The sequence below is a fragment of the Pyrus communis genome, chromosome 11 (assembly GCF_963583255.1).
Source record: "Pyrus communis chromosome 11, drPyrComm1.1, whole genome shotgun sequence".
NCBI lineage: Eukaryota > Viridiplantae > Streptophyta > Magnoliopsida > Rosales > Rosaceae > Pyrus > Pyrus communis.
The window spans coordinates 23084959-23096437 of NC_084813.1; the positions used below are offsets into that span (position 1 = coordinate 23084959).

General features: G+C 38.4%; 1 protein-coding gene across 1 annotated transcript; it reads left to right on the top strand.

Moving 5' to 3' along the window:
* The first annotated feature begins 537 nt into the window (after nt 1-537).
* LOC137708514 (ribosome biogenesis protein WDR12 homolog) lies at nt 538-5556 on the top strand. The gene is made up of 14 exons (XM_068447610.1): nt 538-751; nt 857-957; nt 1761-1867; nt 2300-2335; nt 2444-2529; nt 2863-2921; nt 3001-3111; nt 3246-3371; nt 3933-4076; nt 4228-4336; nt 4444-4580; nt 4685-4720; nt 4824-4919; nt 5242-5556. Exons 1-13 carry the CDS (start codon nt 589-591, stop codon nt 4914-4916), a joined length of 1308 nt encoding a protein of 435 aa, XP_068303711.1. The 5' UTR covers nt 538-588; the 3' UTR covers nt 4917-4919; nt 5242-5556.
* The last annotated feature ends 5923 nt before the right edge of the window (nt 5557-11479 follow it).

Below are 11479 nucleotides of genomic sequence, written 5' to 3' on the forward strand. Positions count from 1 at the left end.
AACAATAAATTTTTGTAACAGTTAGATCTTGCGTAAAACTTATACTATTGAATAATAGGCGCTATTGTAGTCGAACCTAGATATCATTCGGTAAACCTACTTTATATAGATTGGGAAAATCGTACAGTTTTTTTAAACCATGTGCTATAGCTCAAATCCATAGTCAAATTTATTTCTATTTCCGATATTCGGATAATTCTGATTTCATTTAGAACATTGATGTATTTTAAGCTTTAAATATTTACTCACATTGTACTTTAAATTAATTTAAACAACGAGAGAAGATTCGAGCTTGGTGCAGGAACAAAACATTGCTCTAGCTAATATATTATTTGTCTTCTTCTATCATATATTTTAAAGAACTAAATTATTATTGGTTCAAAAATCCACTAAATATTGGAAAAATAATTTTCTCTCTTAACCACAACGGTGCGTTGCGAACGGCTCTTGTTATTTTCAGTTACTAAACCCTAGTTTCCTTCCCTCGCTTTTGTCTTAAACCCTGCTGCTAGCCTGCTACCACCTCTCTCTCTCTCTCTCTCTCTCTCTCTCTCTCTCTCTACAGTCTCATCCGCCAGAAGCAAAGCGATGGACGCCGACGGAAATTCCGAAGAGCCGTCGCTGTTGGTCCTCGTCCGCTTCAAAACGGACCTCGGCCAGCCCTACAAAGTTCCAGAATCCTCCATATCCATCCCCGCCAGTCTCACCCGCTTGGGCCTCTCCACCGTCGTCAACAACCTCATTACATCAGGTAGCCTCTCATGTTCTTACACTTGTTTTTCCCTCCGCCGTTGATTCTCTAAGAAAGGATTTTACTTTTTTGTGTTCTGAAGCTTTGATTGGTGATTGTGATCAGGAAACCCTGATTGGGAATCGGAGCCTTTCGATTTCCTTATCAAGAATGAGCTGGTTCGGATGTCGCTTGAAAAGTTCCTTCTTGCCAAGAACATTTCCGCGGTGTGTATTTCCAATTTGTCGGATTCAATTTGCAATTTGTTGTGTGAATTGTGTGCATAAGTTTTCTGATAAAATGCTGTATGTTATGCAATTGCAAGCAACGTGAAATAGAAGGCAATGCTGAGAGAATGGATAAAAGTGAACTGAGAGAATGGTAATAAATGACGGGATTGGAACAGCGGAAGTTAGAAAGTTATCAGCTTGGTTAATGATAGGGCTTCACTGCAGGATTTGTAATTTACTTGTTCCATCTTAAAACAAACTGACGTAAACTTTGAGAAAAAGAAACATAGATTTCCATTCGTTAGCGGGGTTTTCTGAACTACACCTTGTTAGGCGTAAATTGAACTCAGGAAATTCAGTTTCAGAGTAAATTGAACTACACCTTGTTAGGCGTAAATTGAAGAAATGGGATACTTGAAAGATTTGGGATTTGTACATCCCGTATACCATTAAATCCTGTATTGAAGTTCTGAATCCAAACTGGTGCTAAGAAACCAACAAGAGATAAGTTAATTGGATAAATTATTCCAGTTAGCCACATAATATGAGTTTTTCAATTATTTTTTTCGGTTTCACAACTATGAAAAATTGATTTCACCGATTATTTATTGTGTTTAAATTTACTGGTTGAGTTTGGAATTAGGGTTTTTTTTGGTGTGCATTTTTAACTTTAGTGCAAGTGCAGCTCTAGGGTTGCATATGTTGCTCTAACAAGCTGATTTGAGAGAAGTAATTTTCATCATTGTCATTTTATCCACCTTCTTATTTGATATCTAATGATGGGTTTATGACTATGACAGGAGAGGATATTGGAGATAGAATATATACGGGCTGTGGTCCCACGGAAAGAAGAAGAACCTTCTTTACACAATGAATGGGTTAGTGCAGTTGATGGTTCTAGTCCCAGGTACGCACATCACAATTTGTAATGTGCACTTCGTTGCTTCATTTCTTATCCTACAATCTGCATGGCTTGGGTTATCACCTCTCAAATTAATTTACTGTTCACATGGTGCTAGGTGATGTAAGTAAACGATAAGGATATATCTGTTGCTAATAAAATTTAAAGTTAAAGTAATTTATTTGAGCTGGGGAGTTTTAGTTAGGTCCTTGTACTATTAAATAAGGTAGCATGGAGTAGCTCCTTTCAGTTCAACTCCAAATCTCTTCAGAGGAAACCTCCAATTGTCCTTTTTCAGAATGTTTGCTATTCATTGGATATATTTTCTTGCATCCCAGCACAATATGAAGTTATCTCTGAAAACATTATTCTAAATTTGATATTCTTGTTTTGGCCCTAAAGTAGTTTGAAACTCTTGTAATTTGTATTATGTGGCAGGTTCTTTTTGACAGGCTGCTATGATGGCTTGGGAAGGTAATTGCACTAATTTTTTTCTTCTTTTCTTGTATACCTTGCGATTTCTTACGCAGATACATAATACCAAAGCTTGATATCTGATTTTTTGAATTTATCATCTTTTAGGGTGTGGAAAGCCCCTGGGGCATGTACACATATACTGGAAGGACACAGTGGACCTGTTACTTCAGTTAGTATAATCAATCCAAAAGGTAGCTATAAGATATAAGTGTTCATGATTGGCTTATTCCTTGTTGAATATGACCAGGATACTGTTGTTATCAGTTCTCTAGTGAATGTCAATTGGCACTGTCAACTACTTACAATTTTTCAGTTCTGGCCTTTAGAGGACCGAGTTATTATGGCATCCTCATTGTCTTTGCCTTTGGATTTGAAAACCTTTTCATGTCTAATGGGATACTTCTGTGCATGAATTTCTGTTTGTGTTAGGGAGGTGGTCTTTACATGTTAGCTGCTTGGGTAGTGCAGTTCCCAGTATCTATCTTGTCGTAAGTGCTTAAGCTGGTATTCATTTTTTTATGCAGGTGGAGAAAGTGTTACCGTAGCTGCTGCTTCGAAAGATCGGACACTGAGGCTGTGGAAGGTAATTGGATGACCATACTGTTTTCATAAGGATAGTATGATGTGTATACTAAATCTTTATTATTTGTTTTTTGGGAAAGTTCAATGCAGAAGAGACCCGAAAAAATCCTTTGAGGATAAGAGCATTCAAAATTTTACATGGACATACAGCTGCTGTTCAAAGTGTTGCTGCTCAGACGTCTGGAAACATGGTCTTGTCTACTTCTGATTTCCAACATATAATTTGACAAGCCCAATATATAATTTGACAAGTAGTGTATGTGAGATTGGGCTTTGGCATAAGTCTATAATTTACCTTTTCTTTTGTCTTCTTACATATGCTTAGGTATGTTCAGGCTCTTGGGATTCCACTATCAATTTATGGCAGACAAATGAGCCTGATGCAGAAGGTGATACTGTGTCAACAAAGAAGAGAAAAAAGATTGGTCAAGAAAAGGAATTGCAGTTGGAGGTATGTGATATGCGTTTATTATTTTATATAAAGGGGTTTAATAATTTTGGGGTGACATTCAGTTGACTAAGTGGGCACAAGCTTATTAAATATTTAACTCGGGGTGCACACGGTATATACAACTTCCCCCTAACAAATGGCTTAACACTTTGTTATCGATTGAAATTTTTGCACTAGTGAATTCTTGATGGTTTCTTTGGTTCTGCCATAAGTAATGGAAAGATTGTCATTTAAAGGAAATATCTATGTAAGAAAAAGAGGTTCAATTATTTCTTTGAACGGGATGTCTAACGGCTTGGTTATTTCTTTGAGAGTTGTTGAGCTAGAAATGAATGAAATGTTTCCTTTTTATTAAAGATTTAAAAGATTATTGCATCAATCATCCTGTTCTGACATCCTATGTCACTTTACTTTTTCCAAAATTTCATTTTAAATTAGACTAGCTTGTGTCCTTTTTGACAATTTTTTTTTTCTTCTGAAAATATTATAATATTAAGATTTTAGTGAGCCAGATTGTTTTTCCTGTTATTGATAGTTATTATACATTATATTACGTCACAGGGGGAGGCTGTTTCTTCTCTAGTAGGTCATACACAATGTGTATCTTCTGTAAAGTGGCCGGAGCCTAAAACAATCTATTCTGCATCATGGGACCATTCTATTAAAGAGTGGAATGTTGAGAGAGGCACAGCCACGTCGACAATAGTAAGTACAAATAGCCTTAGCATTCTGTTGTCTGAAGTCTTTTTCATAATCATGCTTGCATTCGTTCTGTGGCATCAAATCACTCAATATGTGGCATTGGCTCTCTCAGAGTTATTAAATGTTTGTATGATAAACATTCTCCTGGTGACAGTACCATGATAAAGTACTCAACTGCATTGATATTGGAGGTGAAGGTTCTGCTTTGATTGCTGCTGGTGGTTCTGACCCCATTGTTAGGGTATGGGATCCTCGTAAACCAGGTCCGTTAGATGAGTCAAGTGTTATGTTCTCTCTTTCTCTCTTCCATGCACACAAACAAACTAAAGAACACAAGCATCTGACATGAAAGCTTTTATTATTTTTGTAGGAACTTCTGCTTCTATCAAAACTTTCTCATCTCACACTTCTTGGGTTACGGCATGCAAGTGGCATGACAAGTCTCCGTTTCATTTAGTCTCTGCATCTCATGATGGAAAAGTTATGCTGTGGGATACGAGAACTGCTGTATGTTTTCTTCTTGTTTTTGTTTTCTAACAACAGTTCACGACTGCTGCCCAGCATGAACTTTAGATAAATTCGTTACTCAATAATAGTGTTTTCTCTTGCAGTGGCCCTTGTTTATCTTTGATTCACACAAGGACAAGGTGCAATGTTATTCTTTCTTTCTATCATTTTTCTTTTCTTTTTCCGTCAGTGTTCAAAAATTCAATCTACTTTTTATAATTCGGTGATCTTTGCTGTAATCAGGCACTCTGCGCCGACTGGTGGAAAGGTGATACTGTGCTTAGTGGGGGTGCAGATTTCAAGCTTTGCATGACGTCCGGGGTTTCTGTGCTGTGAGAGGTAAAAGTTCAACTTCTATAGGTTATTTGGAAAATTTAATTTAAGTTCGGGATATGTCCCTCCCAACTATCAAATCACAGAAAGTTACTACGCTCATTAGAGGAACAAGATAACATATATCTATCAGTTCTATGCCTTCTCTTTGTTCATCTGGGTGCATACCACATAGATGAGCTTTGTCTTATAAGCCTGTTGATTTGAAAATCCCGCTTTTTTCTGTGTTTACACGTAGAATCAAAAGCTCACAGATACTGTCTAAATATTTGCGTTAATTTGTGCTTTTGCTGGACTGTAATTTCGGTACTTTTGCCTTTGTTTCCAGCTATAAGCAGAAGAGTGATTTGAAGGCGGAAGGACTTTTGCATAATTTGGCACGTCGTTGGAGCTCTCTCTGCATTTTTCATGATCTGGAAATTGGTAGCGAGAATGGGCAGTCTTAAGTTTTGTGTCTAGTGGGGAGGTTTGACCGGGATTTTTGGTGCTCGGTTGTAACATGGCCGGAGGATATATTTAGTCTCGGAGCTATATTTCGGTCGAAGGCGGATACCATGGCTTGAGCAACATCAACAGACCGACTTCTTTATACCTGCGCTCGATGTATAATTGAATGATTTATATCTTATAATTCTTTTGGTAATTCTGTACTTTTGGAGGTTTGCTTGAATTTTGTAACTGTGTAAGTCTGAGAATCGAAGGCGACGGGAGGGGAGAATAGGTTTTTTATTTTAACGAAATTACAAAAACACCCTAAGTTAACGGATGGTTAATGGGTTTGCGGATTCACCTGACCAGACAGAAAAAACGATTGATTAACAGGTCCATTCGATATTTTTGTTGAATGCATGGTGTAGCTAGGATTTTCAAATCATGTATAACCCTAGGTTCAAACCGTCTTAATTTGATAAGGCGGAATGTTAACAACCCGATCCATCAAGTCTCCTCCCAAATGTTGATTTAAACGGATGAGTTGGGTCCGGTCCGGTTAATGGGGTTGGGTTGAAATTGCCACCCCTTCTCGGGTAGGGGAAGAATTTTGGCGCGAGAGTTCAGTTATTAGTTACGGGTGCTTCTATTTGTACCAATTAATGTCTCTTCCTACCCAATCCCAGCATTTTGAAGTTCCTATTTTACCCCTGCAGACAATGCCCGAGTGTTATTGGATAACGACTTCCGTTGATGAGTTTGTTAGAGGCGGTTCGCTTCCGTTGATAAGTTTGTTAATTAGAGGCGGTTTTAACTGATCAGTGTAATTAGAGAGAGAGAGAGGGAGGGAGAGTGTGAGAGTGAGAGAGAGAGAGAGAGAGAGAGAGAGAGAGAGTATATATAGCAGTACGTAGCTAGTTCATTTCTTCATAGTTCTTCATAGCACTCTGGCCTTCAACTTTGATTCTCTCTGAACTTCCCAAAACTTCCCAGAAACCCTCTACATCTCTGCCTCTCTCTCTCATCTTCTTTCTTTCTCTCACATCTTCTTTCGTTCTCCTTCTCGCTTTTCTCTTGTTTCCGTGCTTCTTGCACATCATGGAAGGAACCGCCACTGCGGCCACCGAACAGAGACCTGACTGGTTGCTTTACTTTGAGGTGTGGTTTCTCAATCTGCTCGAGCGCCTCCGCCAGACTGAAAGAAGTTGGGACGACGGATATCCACTGGCGTCTCTCAAACAAGATTTCCGCTTCGAGACTGGCTTTGAAATCGATCACCAAGCGCTCGGCTTCGACAACTTGAGAGGATTCATTGCCCGCGGTTACTCTCGCATCTGTACGGTGGAGACGGTCGGCCGTGGAAGGAATCAAAGGCTGATCATCCGCCCCATCAAGGCTCCTATCGGTCACATTTCTCCGGCCGCCGAGTTCTTCTGTGTCTTACTTTTTGCTGTCGCAGTCGGTTTGTGCGCTTTTTTCATCATCAAAAACATTCTTCCGGCTATGTAGGCGGCCTCTGATGATTGTTTCTTTAATTTCCGCGAGATCTTAGGCTAGGCTAGGCTTATTAGGTTAGGCTAGGCTTATTAGGCTAGGCTTGGCTTATTAGGCTAGGCTTGGCTTAGGGTTTGTATTACTTTCCGCGAGGTCAAGAAGGTGCATGCATGGTGAGGAGATATAGTGATTGTATAGGACTTCTTGACACATTGGTATTTTTTAGAATCTTGATGTAATAATAATCCAATACAATAATAATAAAAGAAGAATTTACGTTTTACTTAGTGGGTAATGATTGTGTCTTCTCGTGATGAACCGTCTATTTGTTTAAAGATTTCCAAATTAGATTTGAAATAGTTGACAGATATATTCCTGATCATCATCAGGCAGTAAGAAGTTGAAACACCGAGCTGTTTTCAGAAAACCCTCAGGACGCCACGAAGCGCGACCAATCCGGTCTTCTTGTACAGGGAGAAGCAAGGAGAGCGTAGATTACGCCACGGAGGTTGAGTTTTGCTTGCAACTGCCATGTAATTATCAACAGCGGCTCTCCAAGAAGGCATACGTACTCGACGAAACCAAAGATGATCTAGTGTCACTAAATGTCTTTCGGAAGTTTGGATTTCGAATAATTGTGATTTTGTTTGGAGGAGATCATCGTATGCTAAGATATGTTTCGATGAGCCTGCGGTAAGTAACCCATGGAAGAGTGAGGATTAGCAATGTTAACAACATAATTAACAAGCAGAAGCAAGTAAATATAGCTTGAAAAACTGCAGCAGAAAATACAGTCAAGAAACTTTCCTTGTATGCTTTCTTGTAATATATGTATCACATGTAAGATGCTTTAACGAAATTCTCGAATTTAATGTTCATATTTGGGAATTTTGTAAGTCTTTAGGGGCATAAAAAAAAGTTCAGGGAAGGGAAGTGGGAGGCCTGGATTGCCCTGAGTTGGAGGAGGACTTGAGGAGTGTAACTGTGTAAGTCTGAGAATCGAAATCAACAGGAGAGGAGAATAGGTTTTTTGTTTTAATGAATTTACAAAAGCACCCTTAGTTAACAGAAGGTAACGAGTTTGCGTGTTCACGCGAGACCAACTAGAAAAAACGAGTGATCAACAAGTCCAATTTTATATTGAATGCATAGCGTAGCTAGGACCTTCAAATCATGTTTGAGCTTATGGTCAAACCGCATTTTTTATGAGGAAAATAAATGAAAAGGGATTGAAAACTTTAAATTTTAACGATAAGGACAAAATAAAAGGTAAAATGAATAGTACCAGAATTGACTTTTTAGTGTAAAAATGTGATTTTTCGTTAAAATGAACAGGACCGAGAGTTTTTCGTTAAAGTTCATTTTTTTATAAGGTGGAATGTTAGCAACCTGATCCATTAAGTCTCCTCCCAAATGTAGATTTAAATGGGTGGGCTGGATCGGGTTAATGGGTTGGGTTGAAATTGCCACCCATAGGGGAGGGTATGGATTTTGGCGCGAGAGTTCGGTTCATTAGTTACAGGTTCTATTTGTACCAATTAAATCTCTCTTCCTACCCAATCCCAATATATTTTCAAGTTCCTATTTTACCCCTGCAGACAAAAGCTGAGTGTTATTGGATAGCGACTTCCGTTAATATGTTAGGCGGTTGACTTCCGTTGAAAAGTTTGTTAGAGGCGGTTTTAACCGATCAGTGTAATGTGAGAGAGAGAGAGAGAGAGAGTGAGTGAGTGAGAGTGAGTGAGTTGGAGAGAGTTAGAGGGAGAATATGTATATATATAGCAGTTACATAGCTAGTTCATTTCTTCATAGTTCTTCATAGCACACTGGCCCTTCAACTTTAATCCTCTCTCAATTTCCCAAAACTTCCCAAAAACCCTCTAGATCTCTGCCTCTCTCTCTCTCTCTCTCTCTCTCTCTCTCTCATCTTCTTTCCTTATCTTTATCGCTTTCTCTTCTTTCCGTGCTTCTTGCACATCATGGAAGCCACCGCCACTGCGGCCACCGTACCGGTACCTGAATGGCTGCTTTACTTTGAGGCGTGGTTGCTCAGTCTGCTCAACCGACTCCCGGGGACTGAAAGAAGTTGGGCCGACGGTGACGGATATCCACTGGCGTCTCTCAAACAAGATTTCCGTTTCCAGACCGGCCTTGAAATCGATCACCTAGCGCTCGGCTTCGACAACTTGAGGGAATTCATTGCCAGCCGTTACTCACACCTGTGCACGTTGGAAACGGTCGGTGGTGCAAGGAATCGAAGGCCGATCGTCCGCCCCATCAAGACTCCTACCCGTTTCATTTCTCCGGCGATCGAGGCCTACTGTGTCGTATTTTTCGCTATCGCAGTTGGTCTGTGCGTTGTTTACATCATTGACAACATTCATCGGGCTGAATAGGAGGCCTGTGATGATTGTTTCTTTAATTTCCGCGAGATCTTAGGCTTGGCTTAGGGTTTGTTGTATTTTCCGCGAGGTCAAGAGGGTGCATGCATGGTGAGGAGATATATTAATTGTATAGGACTTGTTGACACATTGGTACTTTTTAGAATCTTAATGTAATAAATCCAATACAATAATGTTAACAAAAGAAGAATTTACGTTTTACTTCATGGATAATCCTTGTGTCTCCCCATGATGAAACGTCGAATTATCAACATTGGCTTTCCAAGAATGGCATACTCGAAGACACCGAAGATGATCAAGTATCCCTAAACGTCTTTCGGAAGTTTGACTTTCGAATAATTGTGTGTTTTGTTCGGAGGAGATCATCGTCTGGTTATATGTTTCGATCATCGCGATCAGCTTGCGGTAAGTAAACCATGGAAGAGTGAGGATAAGTAATGTTAACAACATAATTAACAAGCAGAAGCAAAGCAAATATAACTTGAAAAACTGCAGCAGAAAATACAACCAAGAAACCTTCCTTGTATGCCAAGAAATCTTTCTTGTAATGAAGGTATCCACATGACTGGCCGCGAAGCTAATCGGCACATATATTCAACGCCAAAAAAGATCATCTCCAAAAACTCAAATCAATTTCATGTCGGTCGACCTTTTGGGATCGTTGATTTTGCAGGCTGTTAAGATTTGTATCTTGTCATTTTTTTATTCATAGTTGAAGTTTTTCACTCGTTCGATATGATGTGATCTATAAATTGTAAATATGAGGGTGTCTCCAAATCTAATAAATTTCAAAACCAGCATTCTAGAGACCTAATTAATTTAAAGAAACTATGTTTAAATTTAAATGATATATATCATTCAATAATACAAGCGTTTTAACTTTTAACCGTTATATCTAACTTCATAAATATTAAATCGTTTGTTTTCAATTACAATCACATCATAGATTCATAGGTATTATTGAAGCAAAATCCAGGAAAATAAGGTAGTGTTTGGTGCTTTGAATTTACTTAGACACCACCTAAAGGAGAAAAGCATTGACTCGAAACACAGCCTTCAAGGCTTCAACTAAAAAGAGGAGTCAGATTTGGGAAAAGTGACCGTGCTTTTCCAGGTGGGTCCGTGTGTGCTCGTGGGAACCCGTGAGTGTGAGCACAACCTTTAAAATGACTGAACTACCCCTACAATATGACTAAAATATCATTAATGTGATAATATAAGTAATTTTCGTATTAACTAATAAATACTTTAAACTCTAATTACATGTTTACTTCTCTCAAATTTTCAATCGATGCTCACACGATATCAAGAATTTGACTCCTAAAGAAATGAATTGAGTTCTTGAGCAGGGGGAGTAGCATTCTAATTGCTCGAGAAAAAAGGTTTTTCTGAGATGATTCTCTACCACAGTTTCTTCAGTTTCTTCCTTATGTTGTTCAAAATCGTTGATTAATTACCATGACTGTTGAGGAACTTTTTTATTAATTTTTTTATTCTAATAGATATTTTTAATCATTTTATCTTTGGAAACAGTTCTAGTTGCATTAAATAATAATTTTAAAATTTTGATTCAATATTCTGAATCAATTCTTACTTGTCGTGTTCTATAACTAAAAAAAGTCTCTTAAAATTTACGTTGTTGTGTGTCATTTCGATTTCATTTTTCGTGCTCATTGTACACTTACGCTATTTTTAAAACTTCAAATTTGCTTAATTTTAACCAATAATAATTTATTTAAAACATGAACTTTTAATAGTTTGATTCAGACTCACGTGAAATAGTAAAACAACGTATGTGAAGTTAATATTTAGACCTTTTTTATAGACTCTAAATTTTGACTCGCCCAATTGTCCTTAATTCATTGGAAGGTCGATTACCTAAGGAAAATTGTCCGTCTCTTTGCAATCAAGTTCACAACCCCCTCCGATTCTCTTTTTCTCTTCATCTAACTATTTAACCCACTAACATTTATCGGTCTCTGTGTGAAGATGCATACAAATAATCGAGGGGCATTAATGTCATTACAAGGATGGTCAAACACAAGGGAACCCCGAGCTTGATTCGAAGCCGCTCAGTCTGCGCGCCATTGCATTTCCTTCTCCTCCTATTTCTCTGCTCTGTCTCTCTCTCGCATCCTAATACAATAATCCAATAATCCATCCACACTAAAAATTCTCCACCATTTTTCTTATCTTTCCCAAAATCATGGGGTCTCTCAAGTTCCTTTCAGATTAGCTCCA

Bases quoted from the DNA above. Each gene is read 5' to 3' on its own strand.
- LOC137708514 (XM_068447610.1), top strand. From the start codon at position 589: ATGGACGCCGACGGAAATTCCGAAGAGCCGTCGCTGTTGGTCCTCGTC. The intron at 752-856 runs GTAGCCTCTCAT...GATTGTGATCAG, and splicing joins CAACAACCTCATTACATCAG to GAAACCCTGATTGGGAATCG. The intron at 2,922-3,000 runs GTAATTGGATGA...TTTTTGGGAAAG, and splicing joins GGACACTGAGGCTGTGGAAG to TTCAATGCAGAAGAGACCCG.